The sequence below is a fragment of the Rhipicephalus sanguineus genome, chromosome 3 (assembly GCF_013339695.2).
Source record: "Rhipicephalus sanguineus isolate Rsan-2018 chromosome 3, BIME_Rsan_1.4, whole genome shotgun sequence".
Lineage (NCBI taxonomy): Eukaryota > Metazoa > Arthropoda > Arachnida > Ixodida > Ixodidae > Rhipicephalus > Rhipicephalus sanguineus.
The window spans coordinates 173137388-173161342 of NC_051178.1; the positions used below are offsets into that span (position 1 = coordinate 173137388).

Here is a 23955-nt window from a genome sequence, read left to right on the forward strand (position 1 = left end):
TTTGTGTCTCTAAAAATTTATTCGAGTGTCATAGAAATAAACATATGTACACTAAAAATAATACACTCACAAGTGAAGGGTCTTTGTGAGGCTGCCCCTTTGTTTCAGGTATGGCAACGTTACAGCACAAAAGCAATGCAGCTTTTCCTCCTCCTGTCCCAGTGCCAAACGTAAACTAGGTCCCCAGTGACCTAGTTTATTTCGGAAATTTTTTTTATGCTGCAAACCACTATGCGATGTTCACAACTTGGAAGCAACTACAGAATTGCGCACCACACTAAGACACCAAAAACACCAATTTTTGCCAACACTTAGTACGTCACGGGCCGCACGTTGATGGAGTGCTTGCATGCACAATCGGTGTGCAAGTTTCCAGAGAAGATTACCAAGCTGCTTGATGCACCGTACGGAATGCTGTCATTAACGGATCATGCCTGTTGGCGTTTGATGCGTTGTTTTCAATTTGAGCCCTGATGCATAGCAGTGAAGAAAGAAAGACTGAACATGTTTTGAAGAACATCACAACCTCCGTGAACGTTTGGGCCGTTCCTTTTTTTTTTTTGCCACAAACTCAAATGTCTACAGTTCGCAACACCACGATTTGCAATAACCCATTAACCTTCGCAGCCGAAGCATCCCGATTTCTCTCGTACGTGGGTGTACACACACACACTGCCTCACTTGCATTTATTCGTACACATACCACCGCTGCATGACAACTGTACTACTTGATGATACGACTCGCTTTGTTCGACAAAGTTTTATGCTTGACATTCAAAACACGTGTTCTAGGGAAGCTTGGCAGCAAACTCTTTAAGAGGACATGGGCAAAAAGAAATTGCACAACTAGATACACGTTGACACGTACGGTAACGCTAAAACAAAGCTTACCCACGGAGAGCGATACTAGAGACTTCCGTGGGCAATGCAGTGGAGAACAGTGTTACATGGGATAACACCGGCGGTACGATATACACATAACATAGCACTGAGTATTATTAATCTTTGTCTACTTATAGTTCCCGTCCTATTCTCGAAGTTCTGTGCAAGGGGAAGCTGACTGCCCGCAATGCTGACACACGCGCAAAAATTTGCAAAATTCAGGTTCTTTGTGTCCTCTGCAATGCGACTGGACTTTGCAGACAAATAAAAAGACATCTGGCTGCAGCTCAAGAAAGGTGGCATACACGAGTTTTGTTGCAGGGGTGGCACAGGAATTCTCCTGATGCGAGAAAGAGAAGCAGCAGCTCAGGGGAGTCACATGACACAAACAACATGGCATCGATGAGCGCAACTGTGATTGGTCTGGAATTGGGACTAGTTGTGTAGTTGGGGAGAGAGAGAACAAGAACTATACCACGCAATTCACGAGTGTTGTACACACATGCACGGAGACGGACAACATGCACACGTGAAACATTAGCAGTAACCATGTTGTTCACTCATCATTCCTCGCTAAAAAGGTGATGCAAAAAGCTCGAGAAAAAGGAGGCTCCAGTATGGCTCTAAAAAGACAAGTAGTTAACCTCGCGCAGCTACTATCAGGCATACAAAATCACCATATATACTGTGTATGAGACACGGAAGCAATACTGAACCTGTGTCTGCATGAAATCCTCCCCTCACCTTTCACACTCCCCGAAAGCAATTGACAATGCAGTCTCGCGGGTTAATAAAAACTTAACAACGGTAATATAAGAACTAGACTACACCAACAGGGAAAGAGCAGCGTTAAGGTTTGCAGCCATTAAATAAGAGCTTAAGCCGAAATTAGGACATTCAATACTACAAGTCTGAGCATGTCTTGAGCTTTTGCTATGTTCGAAATAGCATGAGCAGCAGCACTCAAGGTCTTCAGCTCAGCAAGGATTAATAAAAACAAGACAGCGGGACAGTTCAGTCAATGTGCACAACATACTACACGAACGACCGTTCACATTTGCAGTACGCGAGAAACGTAAACAGAAAAAAAAAGAGAGCACGGCGACGATCATACACATCAGCTCGCTAAACACCACGACGTAAAGAGAATGAACTGCGGAAATCTGTTCACGTTCATTACCTAAGTGATCTTTGCACCGCCCTTGGCCACACTTGCACACATCTGTAAGCTTTCAGCCTGCCGCGTGCAAGGCAAGCTCTCCAATAACATGGCTGCTGCGTTGCAAGTAAGCAGTGCCAGACTATCCCTCCTCAGCCCCATTCTAGAACATTCAGTCAAAGCAGTGCATGGAAAGACATAAGCCAAGACACCCGTGATGAAACTGCGATGTCATCGACAGATCTACGGCTCCCTTGAACCCGCAAGTACAGTGCAGTCTGGACAAAGACAACCCGAGGAAAGCATTCTGTACAGACACATATTTATATTATCCTAAGCTACCGATGCAAATCTATAAGCAGTTCTGCAAGCATTACAGGGTGCCGGGGAAGTGACTACAGTAAATTTCCGGTGACAAAAATGGCACCGGAATGGAACGTGTGCCATGCACGGGAACACTGAGTAGCAGTTTGCCGCTCGGTTCGTTAAACAGTTTTGCACCAGTAGCGCTAATGTAGAGACATGCATGTGTGCAACCTACAAAATGACGAGCAAAGACGTAGTGCTTGTCGTGAAGCAGATTACAGGAAGTGTTCCATGGGCAAGAAAGAAGGCAGGAAGAGAAAAGCAGCGAAAAATCACAGCATGGGGTACTGCCACAAACAATACAGTCGCTATTGGCTCCCGGGAGCTTCGAGCTCTCGGGAAACGAGAGTTCCTCGCAAAAACGAAGGAGAGCTCCGCCCGTGCACCAGCAGCGTACTATATATAGTACACACGGCCTCACAAGCAGTCAGGTCAGGGGAGCACATTGAGAAAAAAAAAGGGGGCCATGCAGAATGCCCAAGGCTTTACACAATCGAGACGGAACAAAAAATATATATATAATAGGCGGCCATCGAGGCCAGGTGAAAAACAAATTCACAGTGATTACGGGTCGGTTCCTCGCAACGGAAACGAAGTACTCCCCTTCTTTTTCCCACCCCCCAAAAAAACTTACACGCATGCACACAGCACAACACCACTGCCCGCAGGTGCACTAGTCTATCGCTTTGGAGATGAAGTCGAGAAAGCGCTTGGCGTACTGCTCCGGATGCACCGTCGAGATCTCTGCCCCTGCACCGTGCTTCATTGTCTTTGCTGCCTGCGCAGTGCGTTTCTTCACGCCGTAATGTGTGAGCACGTCCACTAGAGCCATGAAGTACACTTCTTTCTTTCCTGCACCTAGAGACAAACAAGCAATAAAAGAAAAAGGGAAAAAATTATATTTCTGCACAATTACGGTGCAATGCATAAGTTGCGGTCGCAAGCATCACTCGAGAAAATTTCCAGCAATAGGCATAGGTGCTTTCTTATCAATGCCACAATACACTGGCCCGCCAAGCAGTGCAGACTTTGGCGGCCCAAAGCATGGCATGCTACATCATGGCGCACTGCTGCCTCAGCTTCATAGCTTTACCCATTTATTTCTCCAGTTTTTGTGGCTATGATCAGCTTGGTGGGAAAGCGCAACAAAACCATGATAGAAACAGCAGTGTTAACTATGACTATGGCAGCATTGTGAGAACCCCTTAAGCGCAACAAAACCATAGGAACAGTAGTGTTAACTATGACTATGCCAGCATTGTGAGAACTCCTTAAGCACAACAAAATCATGATAGAAACAGTAGTGTTAACTATGACTATGCCTGCATTGTGAGAACTCCTTAAGCACAACAAAATCATGATAGAAACAGTAGTGTTAACTATGACTATGCCAGCATTGTGAGAACCCCTTAAGCACAACAAAATCATGATAGAAACAGTAGTGTTAACTATGACTATGCCAGCATTGTGAGAACCCCTTAAGCGCAACAAAACCATAGGAACAGTAGTGTTAACTATGACTATGCCAGCATTGTGAGAACTCCTTAAGCACAACAAAATCATGATAGAAACAGTAGTGTTAACTATGACTATGCCAGCATTGTGAGAACCCCTTAAGTGCAACAAAACCATAGGAACAGTAGTGTTAACTATGACTATGCCAGCCTTATAGCGCAACAAAACACATGATAGAAACAGCAGTGTTAACTATGACTATGCCAGCATTGTGAGAACCCCTTAAGCGCAACAAAACCATGATAGGAACAGCAGTGTTAACTATCACTATGCCAGCACTGTGAGAACCCCTTAAATTTTTGTTCACTACCCCTTAAAGGGTAATGAACAAAAATTTGAAAAAGCTACGAAAACACTCGCATTCGACTCGGACGACACGACTGTTCCTATAAACAGCGTTTATTTCACGTGATTTCGAGCAGTTGGCCGTATTTTTAGTGGATTGTGACAGCGCGGCGGCTGCACACCAGTGAGCTTGTCGACGGCCGTGACGTCGAATGCTCCAGCAAGAGGGGGCCAACCGGCACGCTCTCTCCTGCCCTGCCACTTCCCTTTCTCCACCTCTCCTCTCAAGAACACCTTCCCGACCATGAGAACACGTTTTGAGAGAGACGCGCGGCAGCTGGTGGCGGCTTGCAATGTCGATTGGTAAGCGATTTTGCAGCGAGCACGGTTGGCGAGTCAGTATCCGCCAAGTTTCGCGTCACTTCCTCTCTAGTTCGCAGCGCGGCCGCTAGACGCGCCCAATTGCGAAAAATGCATTAAATTCATTATTTTCTGCTAGTCTCTGGCTGAAATGAAGGTTGTTTCAACAAATTTCAGCATCCAATCTTTCAATTGGGCCATTTATCTCGGTGGCAAAATCTTTGTTCAGTATCCCTTCAAGTGCAAAAAAACCATGATAGAAACAGCAGTGTTAACTATGACTATGCCAGCATTGTGAGAACACCTTAAGCGCAACAAAACCATAGGAACAGTAGTGTTAACTATGACTATGCCAGCATTGTGAGAACCCCTTAAGCGCAACAAAACCATGATAGAAACAGTAGTGTTAACTATGACTATGCCAGCATTGTGAGAACCCCTTAAGCGCAACAAAACCATGATAGGAACAGTAGTGTTAACTGACTATGCCAGCACTTGTGAGAACCCCTTAAGCGGAACAGAACCATGACAGAAACAGTAGTGTTAACTATGACTATGCCAGCATTGTGAGAACCCCTTCACATCTTACTTGGCAGTGCCATTCCGCCATAGCTTGTGCTTTGCAAATTATATCTTATAGTCGGACGTTATGAGTGTATTGCACGTTCCAGAACATGTCCTAAGCACATGTTCTGGAATTTCCAAAACTTCCAAAAATGCTTGAGGAAATATTGGTCACAAACCTATGACCACAAGACTTATGAAAAAAAATGAAAGGTTCTGCAGCATACCCATATTTCTTTTTGATGCGTACTGTTTTCAAACACAGAGAACTATTTCAGCTTTAAACTGACTTTTGCTGTTGCACGTACAAACATATCAATTACATGTCAAAATACTAAGACAGAGGTAGAGTGTGCACAATTAACCATCTCCTTACCCCTGAAAATGCAAGTTTTTCCAAATAGTACAGAATTTCTTTTAGCCAAGTTCAATAAGGCAGAGGAGATCGCAAGTTACACCTTCAACTACTACCTGAAACTACAGTTTTCATGTACCTAATGCAAAATTTTGTTCAGTTTGCCTTTGACTTATGGCGACTAAATGTATTGAAGCCACTTTTGCGCATGCCACTGAGCCACACTGTCAAAGGGGCAGATATGTGGTCATTGCTGATGACAGACGTAGTGACGACAGAGTGCTCAGTTATTCCACATCAGGTAGTACTGCCTATGTGTAAAAACCACTCCTCTTTTTGCCATAAAGTTCAGTTGAAAGATTGCACTTCTGTAGTTAAGTTACAGTCCTTGTTTTTCCAAGCAGTGCACAAACAGCTATTATCATGAGTTGTTACCAACTCTACCAGATTTTTACACATTGAAGTACACCAGACTCTTGATAATTCAAACTCGAGGGGACCTCAGAATTTTGTTCGGATTATCCGAAGTTTGAATTATCAAAAGTTCTCATAAATGTGACTTGGGGCAACAAACACCTAGCGTTGCGATGTTTATTGCTTCTCAGGGTTGCAGCAATCTCATAAACAGCTCTGCATGATTGCCAGTAAAGTCTTTAGACATCAGTGATCATATGGTTCTCGTTATTATACAATGCATGCACACCTGTGTAATTAGGGACGAAAATGTGCTGTGTCCCGTCAACAACTGGTGGCCTTTTCCCAATATTAAGACAGTTTCATCAAAAAGTGACATCAAAAAGTGTTCGGCATGCAATAGACGAAGACCAGACCATCCTGTTCTCTTTTTTTCCCCTTCCTTCATTTAGCATGCGATTGTTGGTGCGTGCTGCTTGGCTATTCTAGCTGTTTTGTAGGCAGGCAATCAGCTTTATTTGCGACTGTTAGTGACATAAAAACGCAAACATTCTCCTAGAAGCAACAAAGGCAGCAGATATTTCCAGATACGGACAAGCAAAATGTTTGAATTGACCGAATTCGTGCAATGGTGCAGTTTGAATTAAGCGGCTTTAAAATACATTGAAAACATAGCGGGTCAACCAAAAATTTATGATTTGTTTGAATAAGCCAAAAGATTTAATTATCAGAGTATATTTGAATTATCGGGAGTCTACTGTATGATGATTTGGATGTTATAAAACCGCTACTCTTCTGCCGACCTTAATGACTACCTACTACAAGCACTGGTCACGACGACTGCGTACCGTCAAGACTGCAAATGGCATAGATGTCCCTCGCCGGGTTGAAAAGCCCATTGGAAATGCCCAGCTCATTGCGAAAGCGTCCGCCTGGCGAGTCAGGTGGAGTGGGTACCGCGTCGGCCAGCCCCGATCCTGCGGAATCTTCGTCCTCCTCGGACTGGGGCAGGGCATCGCTGCCACCTGTGCCGTTGTCGGCTTCCTCCATGAGCGCCTCGACCCGCTCCCGTTCGAGGGCTTCCTGCTCTGCCCGCTCCACATCGTGGATGCCCAGGCAGAGCGAGTAGTCCATCACGTTCATCTGGGCCAGGAACTGGGAAAACAGAACGGTTCCAATCTCCTGTTATCACCTAAGAAAGAAATGTGGGCAGCTAGCACTAGTGGTGCAAGGCTGGACTAACAGCGGAGCTCGTGGCTGACCTAGATTATTATCAAGGTCTTAATTACCATGGTGTTAATTAGCAATGTCCTAATTACACAGTCTTAATTACAATGATCCTAATCAACAAGGTCCCACCTCTCTCTGTTCCTGTCTGTTTCTTTCTCTCTGTTTTCTTCTCTCCTTTCTCTTCCGTTTATCTGTTCTATGCTTCTCTTTTGCTTTCTTCAAAAGGCACACACATTGAAGAATCGCCTGCATTGCACATCCATTGTGTCAACCTCAATGGATGTGCTTGCCGCAGGCCTTATTATCCGCCAAATTACTGGGCGATACAGAAAAATGTACTATAAATATCCTCCTTTCTTGAATGTACGTCGCCAAGAGCAAACTGCCTTTATTTATAGTCAATCCTAAGATGGAGAGGAGGACGAAGAGAGAGTGTGCCGGCCGAGTTGTTCATTGCATGCGCTTCGTGCAGCTTAGTTTTCTGGTTACGCAAAATAGCAGAAGCAAAAGCTTATGGCATCTTCGGCTGAGCCAGCACTGGCACCGTGGCGGAAGTTACGTCAAACACCGCCCGAGTTTCAGGCCCCGCTACGGGCCAGACGAACGTGTGAGCCGCTAAACTCGAATCTGCGACAGCAGCGCCGTCTCCGAAACGCGCACAGCAGTCGAAATTCAGCAGACGACACTTTGCAACGGCGGATTTGTACTGGGATTAAGAGCGCAAACGACGGAAAACCAGACGATTAGAGATGCTTGCGAGACGCTGTGCGTCCAGCGTGTGCTCGTCTGTTCTCCACGCGCTTTTGCTGCGTGATTTTTGCACAGACTCAATGAAGGTTAGCAGTTTCTGCATCGTCTTCGCTCTCCGGTGAAATGCCGACAGCAAAAGTAGCCGTGTGTGAGCACGGCAGGACGCTTTACAGCGCACGCATGTTTTACCTGCAGTCCGGCCGTGTTCTGCTGCAGCGCCAGCTGTAAATTGCACCTGCACTGATGGAACGTCGCCGCGTCGTCTGCCAGTGCGCGCTGAACTACGGGATTGCACCACGCTCCACCGTCGATCTCGACGGTGGCGCGGTGACGTGCACTCGTGTCGTGGCCGGCCCAGCCGAACATGTGGCACCACACGCGTGGTGACCAGACGAACGTACGGCACCGCACAAGTGCGCAAAAAACGCCATGAGTGCCGCCAGCCGAAGATCCCATTAAACAGCTCAGCTGTTAAAATGGCAGCTCCACCTGCAGCCATTGCTGTCCCTCCCACAGACAATTTGCATAAATGCTACGTCCGATAGCGCTCACTCATTTTCGTGACGTCAAGCACTTATAGAGTGTTTCAGGCTGTTGACTGTCACATACAGACTCACATTTGTTTCGCTGGTTTTAGGTCGAAAACTTGAACGTCCTCCTAAATTTTGTCACGGACTCTGAAACTGTTGCTCGGCTAAACTTGATGTTTTGGATAGTAACGACGAACATTTAACTCTTAATATGCGTAGCGATTGCATTAGCCGAATAAAAGTACTTAAAGGGACACTAAAGGCAAATAACAATTTATGTCAGAGTGAAAGCCCAATGTATGACAACTTCTAAAACGGCAATATTATTAACAGCAGTGCCCTACTTACCGAGAAATTAAGCTAAATGTATCACATGACGAGCGCCACGAGTGGGACATTTTCGAAGTGATCCGATGACGTAGGGAAGTCGGCCTGCAATAAATCACTAGTAATCAAACTAGCGCAGTTATAAAAGAACATTCGAGCATCAAAAGACGTAATAAAATACTGTTTGTTCGTTTCCGCTGATTCATGGAAAACAAAACCTCCGTGGCGTTGCCATGGGGACCGGCGCGCGTGGTTCAAAGGTTCCGTTTCGCCGAACTGTGCCCGCCCGTCTCAGTGGTAGTTTCGGGATCGCTTACTGCCGTGCGTGTTTGCGCGCTCGTGAAGGTCGCTCTGACAGACAAGTTCGGACAAATGCCGCATTGCGTGTGATATTGCCGGATGCCCGAATGGTGCACAACGCCAGTGCTGCAGCAAGGAAGCGGTGTGTCTTTTCACTGTGTCCGGAATGGAACCCTTACGCTCGAAGTGGCTTAGTGACGTGCCATTGCGCCAGTGTGCTAAACAGTCAAACCTCTGCGTGTGTGCCGCTGCACTTCGTACTGAGGATTACGAGAGCAACCGCAACTTGGTGACGGCTTTGAACGTGCCCATCCGTGCAAGTCTTTGCCGCAGCGCCGTTGTTGCTACTGTGGGTCCCGCTACTTCCGCTCGGCTGCTACTGTCGGCGGCCGCGCAGTAAAAGCGGGCAACAATGGGCATGGCAGCAGTGACGTATGAGAGTCGTATTTTCAGGCGGGAGATTTGAAGCGCGCTAACGCGATGCGGACCACTAAAAACGTGATTTTATTTTAAAATAAGCACTTCCTTGGCACAAAAGCAGCGCTACGAGGTTTCTGGACCACTATTTCAACAATCAATGTCGACTTAATATTTGCCTTTAGTGTCCCTTTAAGGTTCGAGTGGAAACCAACTAGCACAACCGCCTTTCACAGGTGAAAGACAGGTGTGTCGAGGCTTTGCGGGCAGAGCTGACATTTTTTCTATGGTTGTAACTGAGCATACAAATTTATGTTTGTGGCTGTGTCGGCTGTTTTTGTGGACTGTGCTTCGATTTACTGGTTGCATGCGATACAGAACTCTTTCGTCTGTGGCTTTAGGGGAATGTTTCCATGTCTCCTGTCACATTACACATTATAAGCCAGTAACTTAGGGGTATAATTGGAGGGGTTGGAGAGTGACATGAGGGTGGTGGCAGGGGGTGGCAAGGAAAGAGAGAGTCATGGTGTTTCTTTTCTGACTTGCATGTTTTGACAAAAGTGTACTCCCGTCAACAAAGTAGCTAGCGGCCAAGGCATGCATTAAAACTCTTTAAAGACAGTCAGCACAAGGCAAAGTGGTTGATGATAAAATTTGAAATGGTGGCCTTTAAGATACGAGTGGAATTTCGGTACGCTATGTACCTTAAGTTACTGTACCTACTGATGTACGTATCACAATAGGGCCTCAAAATCAGCAGCACTAATCGAGATGATGCTTTAAACATGTCAAGTACTGTACTTATGAAACAAAATGCTTAAATTTAGTGCTAAAATTGTATACATACTTTTTCTTCAATCATCTCAGTTCACATTACACATTGGCAAAATTTTGTTAGATTTTAACACGAAAGTGTTTTATGCTGGGGTCCACCAAGACTTCAGTGACGTATTTCCGTCACGGAAATGACATCGAAAAAATATACAGGATCAGATGGCAAAGAAAAAAGTTCCGTCAACGGGCATCGAACCCACGATCGCTCGGTCCGCAACAACCGATGCCGGGCACGCTGTCCACTGCGCCACGGTCACAGACTCTAGAGGCTTTACAAACGTGCCTTTTATCTCTACCACTTTGCCGGTCGGCGGGGTGGTGTTGCCCTCTGGGAGCGGTAAGGTAAAGTAATTCGTCATTACTGTGGCCTCCGCGATTAGCATCTGCAACGCGTTACGCATCCCTCCCATTCGGCGCGTTTTCAATAGAAGTTCAATTTTGTCAATGCCTTAACACATCGCGAGGTGGCGACCTTAGCCAAGCGTCATAAAAGCGTCGGCCTCGCTCATAGGCTCCGCAACGCGCGGCTGCCTCACCTGGCTGTAACACCGCGTTCCCCGCTCACGCGTTCGCCCCTAGAAAAATCATGGCCGGGCGTCCACTATACGACGCTCTTCTGGCTATCACACTTAGTTCTCTGATTACGCTTTCACCGTTAACTACTACAGCTACCACAAGGGTTTGTTCAATCATTTAGCAGGCACGTTAGTCATCGGGATGGAGATGTACCACCAATCATTAAAGTGGGCACATCCACTTGAAACAGTGCTATAGCAGCCAGACATCAATATACATTGTGCAAACTCTCTTATATCAATGTACAGTAAACATTCAGTTACTTCTGTAAGGGCACACTTTACTTTCGTGTTATTCCGATTCCTATGACGGAGGGATCAACCATGTTTTTTTGCAATTATAGGTCACACTGCCTGCCATGTTGTACGACTAATTTCACTTATTCAGTGTTCTATTTTAAAGGGGTCATGAACCACTTTCCAAGTAATGATCTAATGGCCTCAGTATCGGAGTGTACTGCCTCCCGAATCGATTGCCGCAAAAATTTCTCGAATCCGTCAAGAATCAGCGAGAGTTACGGGGGTTTGGCGCACGCTCCCAGCGCTTTCTCTCTTTTTCTCGTGCCGGCGAGCGCACTGGAAGCTAGACAGGGAGGGATGGCATGGGGGAAAGAAGTTACGCCAGCGCGCGTCATGAAACGCGATACTGAGGAGTGCGGCGCCGGCAAGTGGCGGCACCCCACGGCAAGAAGCGCATCTGATCCGAACGCCGCTCTCGATTTACGTCGGCTATCGGTCAATAAGCATGCTATGTCTCTTGCGACGTACAGCGGACAGACGCCCCGCCCACCGACGAGAGTGAGAACCGGCCTCTGTTTGAAAAGAGGGTGCCTGGGGAAACGGCAACTTCGCGCTCCGCTGTGGCCATTACGCGGCGCGCACAGACTGTAATATTTGGCAGAGCAGTTCATAGCCGTGTCAGCTTTCCGCAGGATGTGTTTTTTCAATCAGCCCAAGGGGTGCTTCATGACCCCTTTAATATTTCCCTGATGTCCTTAAAGCACTGCTATTGAGACTGCACACTTCATTGCAGCAGAGTGTCATGAAACCTTTCCATCGGACAGCCTCTGAGTGACAGAAACACCAATGTGCACACACAAAATGTGACACTAAACTTGTGCCCGTTGAACATGGGCATAAGTGTAAACAAATCACAATGTTGCAATCTAATGGTACTGCACTAAAATGCAATGTGTGTTCCTAGTGAATCCACACGTTACCATATCATGATGTAATTCATGGTGCCATACCCAAACACCCCAAACGCATTCTTGCGAACCAGTCAACACTACAATTCAGAAAACTCCCCCCGGCAAGACATTTCCAGTGAAATAAAGGTGGGGGGAGCATTGTGTACATGTTTTCTTATCTTAAGTTTGTCCTGGGCACACAGCATTTTGTGTGAAGCAAACTAGAAATTTCAGAGACCAGAAAACAACACTATTTTAGATCGCAACGTGCCTTTCACGTAAGGAACCCTGCTGTCACCAATTTCACTTGCTAAAGGCCCAGCTGCACAAGCGGAAAGAAGTGTGCGGTACACTGCCAGTGTGGAAGCGCCACTGAAGCTATGCCACCACACTGCTGGCGGCAAGCCGTTGCGGCAGTCACGTGACAATTTAAACATGTCGCCTTACTCTTTATGCAGGAGAGAGATATTGCATGCCCTCTCACTCATCTGCTGGCAAATGTACTCTGCATAGTTGTGTTTGTGGCCATAGGCATTCCCCTTACAGGAGTCATGTCAGCTGATGAAGATGTCGTTACCATTCACACCACCAACCATGTTTGTGCGGCCCCTTCTGTTGTGGTACCACTGTGTTCAGAGCACAAGGACGCGGTTAGTGGGTGCAGCCATGCTGGTGCAACCAAAATGTCAACGGAGAGGATCCATTTTGTTGTACAGAATAGAGTATCCAAGCTCGAGTTCCAAAACCTTTGCATTACTGTATCGCTGTTTAGAGCTGTGACAAAACCAAAATGTGCAATCGCAGCTGAATGAGCCTTCGCAAGGGTGCAAAAACAAACATTTGGGCAGGTCCAGATGACACTACTACCAAGCGTGTACATCACCTAAGAGGGCCCTTTGACTGGTCATCTCTGAAAGCGGCACCCTGCAAACCACGAGACATTGTGCCTGGACCCACGTCTCTAATGGCACAAGCATGCTGCCATGCAGCAGCTACAGAGGCTTATGTTGTGCCACTGCCAGCATGATGTGCACATTTTTTTCCTGTTAGTGTGGCCGGGCTCTTTAGTAACTTCTATGAATCATGACAATTGTTATAGCGCAAAATCAGGACAAAGACAAAAGGTACACGAAGACGAGTGCTAACTTCCAACTAGGTTTATTGTGCAGAACACGGAAATATATAGGCGGGAAAACCACGTGACAATAGATGAGCAATGCAAAGATGAACAAGACTATTTTTTGGTTTTTCCTAGATGTTGCCTTAGGTTCTTTTTGTATGTTTATGGTGTTTTTTTTTGTTTTTTTGCCTTGTTCATCTTTGCATTGCTCATCTGTTGTCATGTGATTTTCCCACCTATATATTTCCGTGTTCTGCACAGTAAACCTAGTTGGCAGTTAGCGCTCGTCTTCGTGTACCTTTTGTCTTTGTCCTGATTTCGTGCTATAACAATTGTCATGACCTACCAACTAGCCCAAGCCTGCCACCCTTCTTTGAATCAGCTTACTTGAAGTGTCCCTCCGGTATCCTTTTATCACTGAACGACTTCTAAGGGTTTGCCGCTTCTTCTTTCAACACCATTAAAGCCTTTTCGTGAAGAAACCTCCGTTTTCATAAAACTGATTGCTACATTTGTAAAACTGCAGAATGAGCCCAAATTCATAAACATTACAGAAAATTCCAAAGTGTTCGTGGGTATGCAAACATAGTTCACATCACATGGTGCACGGAGTGTGCTCCAATTGGCTCACCGATATTCGCATCCCTGGCACTCTTGGAGTTCTGACACGAATTTTAGAAATGTTCGTGTTGTTGCTCTAAATAAAAACAGAGGTGTTGAGAGCCCTAAAAAAGAGTATTGTGGTGTCTCAGAACAGGTATAAATACCGCAACCTTAAAAATCTATGTCTGGCTTTGATATCAAGGGGGCAGTTTCACAGTGACGTGTCAACAGTCTGACGTAGGTCTAAGTCACCTGGGGACAGTAACTCGTGACGTGCTTGCCGCAGCTCTGTCGTCGGCAGTCAGTTGCACACGTGCACGTAAACACCAATGACTGAATTGCTGTCTAGTGACTCCTACAGAGATTTCAGTTGCATGTAGGACGCAGAGTTCACAAAGCCAGCAAACTGTGTTCACTCCACATGATAAATCTCCATTGCGGTAGGGCTGGCTTGCAGATGCTGGGTGACAAAAATTTTAAACTCGAACTAAAATATTTTATATGTGTTTCCTGGCTCCTGTGTAAGGAAAGCGTTAATAGTGCATGCCAAGGAAACAAAAGATGTCCCTTTTGCAATGACTCGAAATTGTGTCAGTACTCCTTTGACATATCAGCAGCAGCAAGCTGTTAACTTACAGTCATAGTGGCAGGTGGCAATCGCAACTGGCTAAAACTTCAAAATCCTCCTGGCTATATAGCATTTCTTTCGTTAATGAATCCAAACTGCTGTGTAACGGCGATTTAAACATGATTTGCACAAGATAAGCAATCTGTTGTTGACCTAGCATTTTGTATTGTTGCGAGAGGTTAATTTCCCCTGCAATGAAGGTTATCACAATGCACACACAAAACTGCTCTAAAAAAGTCACTGGAAGCTCATCAATACATAGCATGTGAAGGAATCGATATGAAAGACTGTTCATTCCCAACAAAACACAACATTATTTGCAGGCTGCACAGGGTCAGTTAAAACCTTGGTATTATTTTGGCATATACATTTGCCGTAACCCCCTTAGGCATAATTTTCCACATTCCCAATTATTCCCTAACACAGGGAATTCACCCCCACTTACAATTCCCCAATTTCACCCCACTAATTACCCCAGGTGATTACCCTCCAGGGAATTTCGAAGTTCCTATAACCGCTGACATTCGCTGAAAGTTAACAGTTTGACCAAAAAAGAAAGGATTTAGAGGCATTTAGAGGCATGCAACACCTTCAAACAGATTGCATCATAAAACAATGTCACACCTGGCAACATGCGCAGAGTGTAATGTTGATACCGTGCCGTTTGCGTGCACGATAAGAAAGAAAAATGTGAAGGTTTTTGTGTGGCACTTACATTGACGTCAGCTGTCAGAAGCTCCAAGAACCGTTCCTTGGCGTCGACACCAATATGTACTTTGGTGCCATCTTTGACAAGGTCATTGTCTTTCAATGTGGGAATGTCCTTTTCCTGAAATATAGAGAACAAATAAAACACTTACATGTTAAAATATAAGGTGAGTCTATTTCCACTGGCCACGAGCAGCAGACACTGCATTTTTCATGGCAAACACACTGGCTAGCTAATATGCTTCCCATTTCGACAGTTGCTACAGCAGCGAACAACAAATTATTATCTGTGTAAAGAAGTGCCTTTGTGATATTGGAGCCATAGGCGCACTCACCAGGACAGGGAAGTGGTTATGGACACCAAGTAAGTATTTTGCAAGCAGAACATACATGCTCATGGGTGTCAGTTGAAATGACGATGAACAGCTCCAAAAATGTATGGACTAACTGTTCGTCTGTGTTCTTCGTTAGAATCCCCAGTTCTCTTCAGCTCGGAATTTCATGTTTACTTCACGTGGCATCATAAAAAGCAGTCACCAACACTATAACACAACTCCGAAATCTCTAAAATGCCTTCAATGGGGCCTCACGGTGCTTTTCAATTATGCAGCACCAAAATAATAAGCATTCGTTCTGCCAAGTGTAAAAAACATACATGTCGGTTGCCTTCTTAGAAAACGTGTGTATACAACTGGGGTATGTACCAGCTTCTAAAAAATGTGTGGCTACAGTTGATGTGTATAGCATTATAATTGCAGTGAAATATGCAAATTGAAATCTTTAGTTTCAGTGAAAATAAATTACGCAGCTTGCACAAGTCAGCTTTTTGTTTTTTTTTATTTTGCAACTTTCACCAAAGGCGGCAGGGGAGATGGCGTGAGGGGGAGAGGCGTTCTCTGGCCATGGTGCTCCCCGTAATTCAAGACCCTGATCAGAGCTACAACGTACTCATGATTTTACACGCTGTTATAAACGCACTCATGATCTCGCATGCCGTTATAAATGTCCAAAGCACTACATATCGCATTTCTCAGCGATTTGCAATTTGTCTTCTGCAACAGGAAATATTATATCAATAATGATATCCGATGCAGAGAAACGGTATACACAGATCTGCTTTGTTATCTAACAAGGAGAAAGGTGTGCTGACAACGTTCTTCGTAGAAGCAGCAATGCTTTCGCCCATTTGCAGTTGCAACATCCTCCACACAAAAGGCCAAAGCAACAGTAAATCATGCACTCACAGATTCGCTTAGTGACCACAACTTCGTGTACCGAGAAAGGCAAAGATTCACTCTGCTGAAGATAAGGCCATCCAGTGCAGTTGTGAACCATTACTTGAACAGGTTCACGAATCCTAGCTCTCACACCAAGTAAAAAAGATTACGGTTTTACATGCACTCCATGCTTCATATAAAGATTCAAACCAAATGCAACCGGCTCTTTCTAATTGACGCTATTCAATTTCCATTACTTTGAATAAATTAAACTTACCCTTTCTTTTTCACTTGCTTCCCTGTCCACTGTGGAACCCTGTGAACATTGCAGAAAGAAGTGTTAGCTCAGTAATAATGTGGACATATACTCTAACCACGAACATTGCACATTTCGTGACAGATATGCTGTCGCTGGTGAGTGATGTGCAATCAAATGATTGCTGACAGTGCGTATGCAACTTTTGGTCGTTCAAGTGAAATGCGAATATACTCTCATGAAAATGCCACCAGCAAGTTACATTAACGAGAAGGGCTCTTTCAGTTCTAAGAAAACATTTGCACATGCTTCTTCTTCCCTATAGCTAAGTACAAGTGCAAAAAAAAAGAAGGAAAGAGAGGACATGCCACCAGTGATAACTGATCCTGCGACGTCTATGTCACATGCAGTATGCTAGAAATTTCACAGGGACAATCGATGTGTTTATCTAATAATGTGTGCATCTATAAAGTTATGCATCTATCAAACGCCAATATAATCAATAGATTTCACTGATAACTTAAAGGGGCCCTGAAACACTGCCGATCGTTAGTCTAGGCTCCCGAGAACACGTGAGCCAAACATAGTGCAGCACGCGGCCTGGAATTTACAACTAATTCCCAAAGTCAGCTAGAAATCGTTCCCTCTTCTCCGACAAATGATGTGATAAACCCGAATGACTGCACCATAAACCCAAAGTCCATGGCCATTGGCTGATCTGCGCATTGTCAGCTGCATAGTTACCGTGGCCACCGCCACGTGCCGTGCGTGTGCTCATGATCACACAGAGAGTAAGCCACGCGTTCGAAGAAAAAAATTAAGAAAGTGCTCAAGGTCATGACGCACAGCTGACAAAGGGAACGCATCTTCTTGGCCCCTTGTCATCCCCCTCCTTGCATAGCTTTTAGCGCAGCTCGCTGGTACGAAAGGAGAGAGAAAGCACTTAAAGTGTGCAGCAAATCCCTGCAACTCCGCTCGTATTTGATGGATTCTAAAAATTTTTGCGGCAGTCGATTCGTGAGGCAACAAGCTTTTTTTAATGAAGCCATTAGACCAGTCATTCTCAAATGGGGTTCCGCAACGCATCACCCATGAAAAAAAAAAGCTTTTGGAGGAGAGTTTTGACCTATTCCCAGTTCCAGGTCCTGCTCCAGGAACTGCAGCAACATTCTGAACAAACGCCTCAATTAAAAAATAAGCCTACATATGCCTGCCCCCCCCCCCCCTCCCCTCCCGTTTGTCACATCAAGGGGTCCGCCTATGACTTCGACCAGTCCAAAAGGGTTCCCCGACACATGAACGGCTGAGAACCACTGCATTACACGATTACTTCGAAAGGAGTTGCAGGGCTCCTTTAAGTAAATAAAACAAATTTGTGAAGGTTGAACGAAAAGCTTGTTTCTTATCTTACGAAGGGCAATCACATACAGGAGGTGCAAGTACATTCTTCATCTGAATGACAAAAACTAATCTCACTGACACAAAACAACATTGCATCCTAACCAAGCTGATGAAACAAAGGAAGAGAAAGGGCTCATGCATCCGTGCACACGTGTATCAGAAGAAGTTAAGGATAGCACAAAATTAAACGCACTCACGTACATGTGCATACGCACATGTATCTTTTTCGACACGTAGCATGATTGCACATTAGTGCTCTGCACACAAATCACAAGCAAAAACAACAAATAAAGTTTTCTACTACTACAAACTTGAATGTAAATCTTAGCCATAAAGCCTTTAACTGTGACATCTTCCACAACACATGCCCAGTGGGATGTCATAAAACCCTACAGTAAAGTATTTTTATGACTCTATTTTGGTTTCCAAACACACTTTAACAGTACTTGCACCATTTTTAGAACAAAGCCATGCACCCTTTTTCACATCTCGTAAAACGATTTCGGCATGGTTTAAAAGGAACTGGCAATTCGTGTAAGTAGGACAGACCGAGCACTCAATGCAGCATGCAGGAGCTACTTTAAGGCAGAAAAAATATTCAATGTGCTCCAAATGGAATAAATTATGCATACTAAACAACAAGTGACATCTTGCGATGATGGTGCTCATACAGAAATATTACGTTCATAACAGCTAGGATAAAAAGAAGCATGTCATCATTTACCTGACAGAATCACGCAACATTTGAAAATTTCACAGTAAATGTAACCTAATGCAGATTTTAGAGTATGTAAGTGTGCGCGCTCTTGTTGTGCGTGACGGGGCTCGAAAGATGGCGCCAGGCCACGACCACTGTGCGAGCCGAGCCGGCCGGTGGCCGGAGCTGTAATGGGACACTGAAGTGGACCCCCTGTGGTGAGCGCGGGAGTGCGACTGTGCGCGGGCCCCAAGAGAAGGCAGAAGAGGGACGGCTGTGCAACTGGAGAGACGCCGTATTCTTGTCTCTCAAGCAGTTTTCTTTACTTTAGCTAAATAAACGTTGTTCTGTTAAAGTAACCGTTGTGTTTTGCCAGTCTTTCCCTCACGTCTCCCGAATCATCGTTTTGCATCTAACAATTCAGAAGTGGGATAGCGTACGCCCAGAAGTCAACCATCGAGCCCAACCATGCCTGTCACTCGCAACGGAACATCTTCGACGGCTCCGACAAGCGAAGAAGATGGCGAATGGCGGAGCACCGACGGTGGGGAAGGCAGCGCAAGCCGAGGCGTGCCCGACAGCGCATCGACCAGCGGCACCACTACGACACCCGCACCAGCGTTCGACATGGCGGCAGTCCTTCAAGCCACCGTACAAGCAGCAGTGAGGGAAGCCATCAACGGGATCGCGCAGCTCCAGTCGCAACACGCAGCAGCCATGCCTGTAATCGGCGCGGGAGAGACATCGCGCCTGGTTCCTTTGTTCGACCCAACTTCGTCGGACTCGTCAACCGTCGACGCGTGGATTCGACGTGTGGACGACCTAGCGGAAGTCTACCGTTGGACCCGACAGAGTAACATCTTGCCATGCGCTCGCCAACGTTGCACGAACCGGCGAAGATGTGGTACGACTCCCTCCTGTTGTTAACAAAACTTGGCCCGAGTGGAAGGTGGAGCTCAAACGTGCCTTCCCCACGACAGCAGGAATGCAGAGGCTTCACCGGGAAATGGAGGACCGAATCTATAAGCGAGGTGAGCCCATCGAGTGCTACTATTATGACAAATTGGCAAAAGCACGTCGTTGCAACCTGAGCGATGAGGCATGTATCGAATATTTGATCACCGGCCCTAAACAATCAGGACACCATCCGAGCCATCAGCACCCGCACGTACGACTCTCCGGAGGAGCTTCTGTGTTGCCTCAAGCGTCTCGAAGAGCGCGTCGGAGCTGCTGGCTCCCGGGACATAAAACATTCGAAGGCGAGCGAATTTCGGAATCTTGCGGGCCACGGCAACAACGAAAACCGAGCCGCGGAAACGGCCTTGAACGAAAGTCAACAAAACCAACAAAACGTAGAACCGAAGAGGGAGACCGAACCGTCCGAACCGAGGAGGAAAACCCCCCCTTCCGAAAAAGGAGGGCTGCGCTGTTTTAACTGCAACAAGTACGGTCATCTCTCTCTCAACTGCCCCGAGTCCGCAGCGGAGGGCGAGGTGCAGCATTTGTAACCGAAGTGGACACGAAGCTCAAACTGCAGGGAAAGGGAAAGCGGGGCCGCGCCTCTTTCAAAGCGTGATGGATCTTAACAGCCGTGCAGCGGACGCGGCTAACGAAAAATACTTCATGCTGGCTGCAGTTAACGGGAGCGAACTGAGAGCGTACGTTGACCTCGGCAGTCAGTGTGTCACATTCGGCTGAAGATGCCGATCGGATCGGGATCAAATACTCATGATAGGGAAGCCGCTGACCATCGGGGCTACGGGTCAGGACGTGTGACGCCGTGCGGTGAGGCGAACGTTAACCTCACAGTCGACCAAGCAACAGCCAACGTCCCCGTGCTGATCGTGCCGAACGAGTCACAGGCGATTCCTGCCATCGTGGGACAGCCCTTCACTGAGCAACCTCACGTTACGATTGTGAGGCGACGGAACACCGTGCGAATCTTCGAGGAGGAGAAAAATGTGGACGAATGTGACGACACGCTACAGTCCCTCGAAATTCCGGATCTTCCGAGGCGCCCGGAGTGCCTTTGGGCCAAAGAGTCGACGGGGGGTTCCGCCGAACTACGTTGGGTTTCTCAAGCTCTACGTTACGGGCAGCGAACCCAATGCAGATGTCTTTGTGGACGCCCAACTCAGGTGCCAAGAAGGGCGCGAACATTGCGTACCGCGTTGCGTCGTCAGCATGGATGCGGCGAACGAGGCGTCCATTCCAGTGATGAACGTTTCGTACCAGGCACTCAACATCAAAGCCAAAGAGCGGGTTGCGCGAGCGGAGGTGTGCTACCTCGATGAACAGCCGATGCAGGACGTGAAACCGAGCTGCAGCGCCATGCAACCATGTCTCAACGGTGAGCGCGAAAGTCAAAAAGAGCCCAAGCGTCACACCGGAGCACCGTGAGAAACTCGACCGACTCATCGGGGAGTATCGCGACTGCTTTGCCGACAGCGTCGCGGAGATCGGCCGCACCAATGCAGCGGAAAAGAAGATCAAAATTACAGCCGAAGAACCTGTAAGGTATTGTTCATATCGGCTTTCCTTTGCGGATAGAGAGCCTGAAAAGGTGATCACCGATCGCGGAACTGCCTTCACGAGCGCCATATTCAAGGCAACGTGTGACGCCTTCAGCATCAAGCACATGAAAAACGCCACTGCAACGCCACGAGCTAATGGTCAAGTCGAGCGATACAATCGCATGATTACCTCAGCGGTCGCGAGCTTGACGAAGAACACGGTCAAGCGAACATCTGCGGCCGAGAGCATTCGCGAAGACCAACGGAAACAGCAGGCAAGATACAAGAAACGTTCAGAAGCGCCGACTTACGAACCGGGAGATGTCGTTTTGGTCGAGCGAGAGCCTACAGCGTGTGGTGTATCAAGGAAACTCAAGGAGAAATACAAAGGTCCGTACATCATCACGGCAAAACTGCCCAACGACCGATATCGCATCGGGATGCTGCTCAGTGCACGACGCGGAAGGAGAGCATACAGCAGCATCGCTCCCGTGGACAAGCTAAAGCTGTGGGGCCAGGACGAGATAGACACGGATACTTCAGACAAGTGATTCCGACCGGGACGGTCGGTAATTGCAGGACGGCCGAGTGTGCGCGCTCTTGTTGTGCGAGACGGGGCTCGAAAGATGGCGCCAGGCCACGACCACTGTGCCAGCCGAGCGGCCGGTGGCCGGAGCTGTAATGGGACACCGAAGTGGACCCCCTGTGGTGAGCGGCGGGAGTGCGACTGTGTGCGGGCCCCGAGAGAGGCAGAAGAGGGACGGCTGGTGCAACTGGAGAGACGCCGTATTCTTGTCTCTCCAGCAGTTTTCTTTACTTTAGCTAAATAAACGTTGTTCTGTTAAAGTAACCGTTGTGTTTTGCCAGTCTTTCCCTCACGTCTCCCGAATCATCGTTTTGCATCTAACATAAGTTTCAACACAAGCAGTGCCACAAGAAGTTGCCATAACACTAGCCACATGTAGTATCATCCAGAAAGCACCTACTTGCTCCAGACAAAGAGGATAATTAAAGAGTCAGTGTTACTCTCACTATACCTGGCTGTAGTGTTCCAGTAGTGTCAAAGTATCAGAGAGTGCTCTTCCTTTCTTAATAGTAATAGTGTGGCTTTTGCAGTTAATGTACGGTCACAATGCTAAATGGCTTGGTGTGCTAGGCAATGCATGTCCACAAGTCAAGTCAGATGGTATCATAATGTAGATGGTATCATATTGTAGATCAAGTTACAACGTGTTAAACTGGAAGTGAACCAGAATATGTACCTAGGGACATAATTAACACAAATTTTTTTGTGAAACGCTGCAAGCCTGACAAAACTGTTCAGACACAAAAATACATATGCGAGGGCCTGAATGTTCCAGTGGCAGTGCACATCTAATGCAAGCTACAAACAACAATTGCAAATGCATCTACATATCTGATGAAACCCTTATTTCTCAAGTTCTAGCGTGTCCAGCTGGCTATTCACACACACGCAAGCCTACAACGTGCTGTCGTGAATGCATGCATGCAATCTTTTACATCCTAGAGGTGCCACTATACTACAGCAATGACATCACTCATTAAATCCAGCTTTGTTAAGTGAAATTTCTCTGTTAACGTCACGACAGCAAACAAAAAGCACATTCCCAAGGTCGCACCTGAAGCAATGAGTATTCTACCACTGTGCAGGTTATGAATGTCGAGTTAATGATGAAAGCAGTACAGGACTGAAAGCCGATGATGTGGCAACAAGCCTCCACACGTATTGTGCAAAAAATATGCGTAATGCCTCACGTACCTGGATAAGGCCAGATGACGACCTGTGCTTTAACAACGGGCGAGGCTTAGCACTCAGGTATCCCTTCACATTGAAAATGTTTCCTAATCAAAAACCTACTAGAAAAGCACCATGGCCTCTGCTCACTACCGCTGTCCAAATAAAAACGTAATGCTCACGTTGCAAAGGCCTAGATTTAAAAGCAAAGCACACAGGTAAAAAGCAAGTGCCGTCTTAAATGCAGTAGTGAATGCTACGACAATAGCACTGCACCTTAAAGGGGTACTAAAGGCAAATACTACACGAAGCAACTTTTTTTTTAACTAATGAAATCACAAATCCAGCAAGGAATTATATAAGAATAAAGTACCAACTCCCACAGGCGCAAGGCTTGTATTGCTTGTGATTGGCAAACTGTAATCAACTCCTTAGAATAAGGTTGGCTGCATTTAAACATGAAAGGAACAGCAGCCTTGCCGATTTCACTGACATTTGCAAAAAAGAAAAAATTACTGGTGATACGCCTTCATGCTGCCCTCTCATAAGCAAGCAGTCACACTCACGGGAGCTATCTTGTACACATTCTGTGATAAAATGGAACAAAACTTCACGAGAGGACGAGAGGGAGCAAAGAGCCTTTAGGCAAAGGGCGAGCGCCCCGGAAGAACGCGTCACGTCTTGATCGCCTGCTGAAGGAACTCAGAAATGTATTCAACGCATGAAGAAATATAGAATTACCATAACTGAGTATCAGCATTGGGAGGCATTGCTTTTCAGAGCTTGAAGTTGAAGAGCACGATGACTTTATTTCTGTTAATGTCTTGATTGGGCGCTTGGTGGTGTCGCAGTCTCACGAGACATTCGGTGGGAACACTGGTTGCGATTTTCGCAAACTATCAGCACGGGATTGGAGTAAGCCAGACCAAAGCAGGTTAATTCGATTCTCCGGCCCAAGCGCTTATGTTTCGATCCAATCCAAGTGGTCTGGAGACCGTTCTGT

At 46.5% G+C, this 23955-nt stretch overlaps 1 protein-coding gene across 1 annotated transcript in view; it reads right to left on the reverse strand.

The window, feature by feature from the left end:
- LOC119387686 (phosphatidylinositol 5-phosphate 4-kinase type-2 alpha) overlaps positions 1–23955 on the reverse strand; it is a gene marked incomplete in the record, with an annotated part of 107131 nt that continues 83176 nt past the window's right edge. The window contains 5 exon segments of the mRNA XM_037655158.2: positions 1–3265; positions 6749–7055; positions 15120–15233; positions 16607–16645; positions 22977–23039. Of these exon segments, the coding sequence (XP_037511086.1) occupies positions 3081–3265; positions 6749–7055; positions 15120–15233; positions 16607–16645; positions 22977–23039 (708 nt within the window).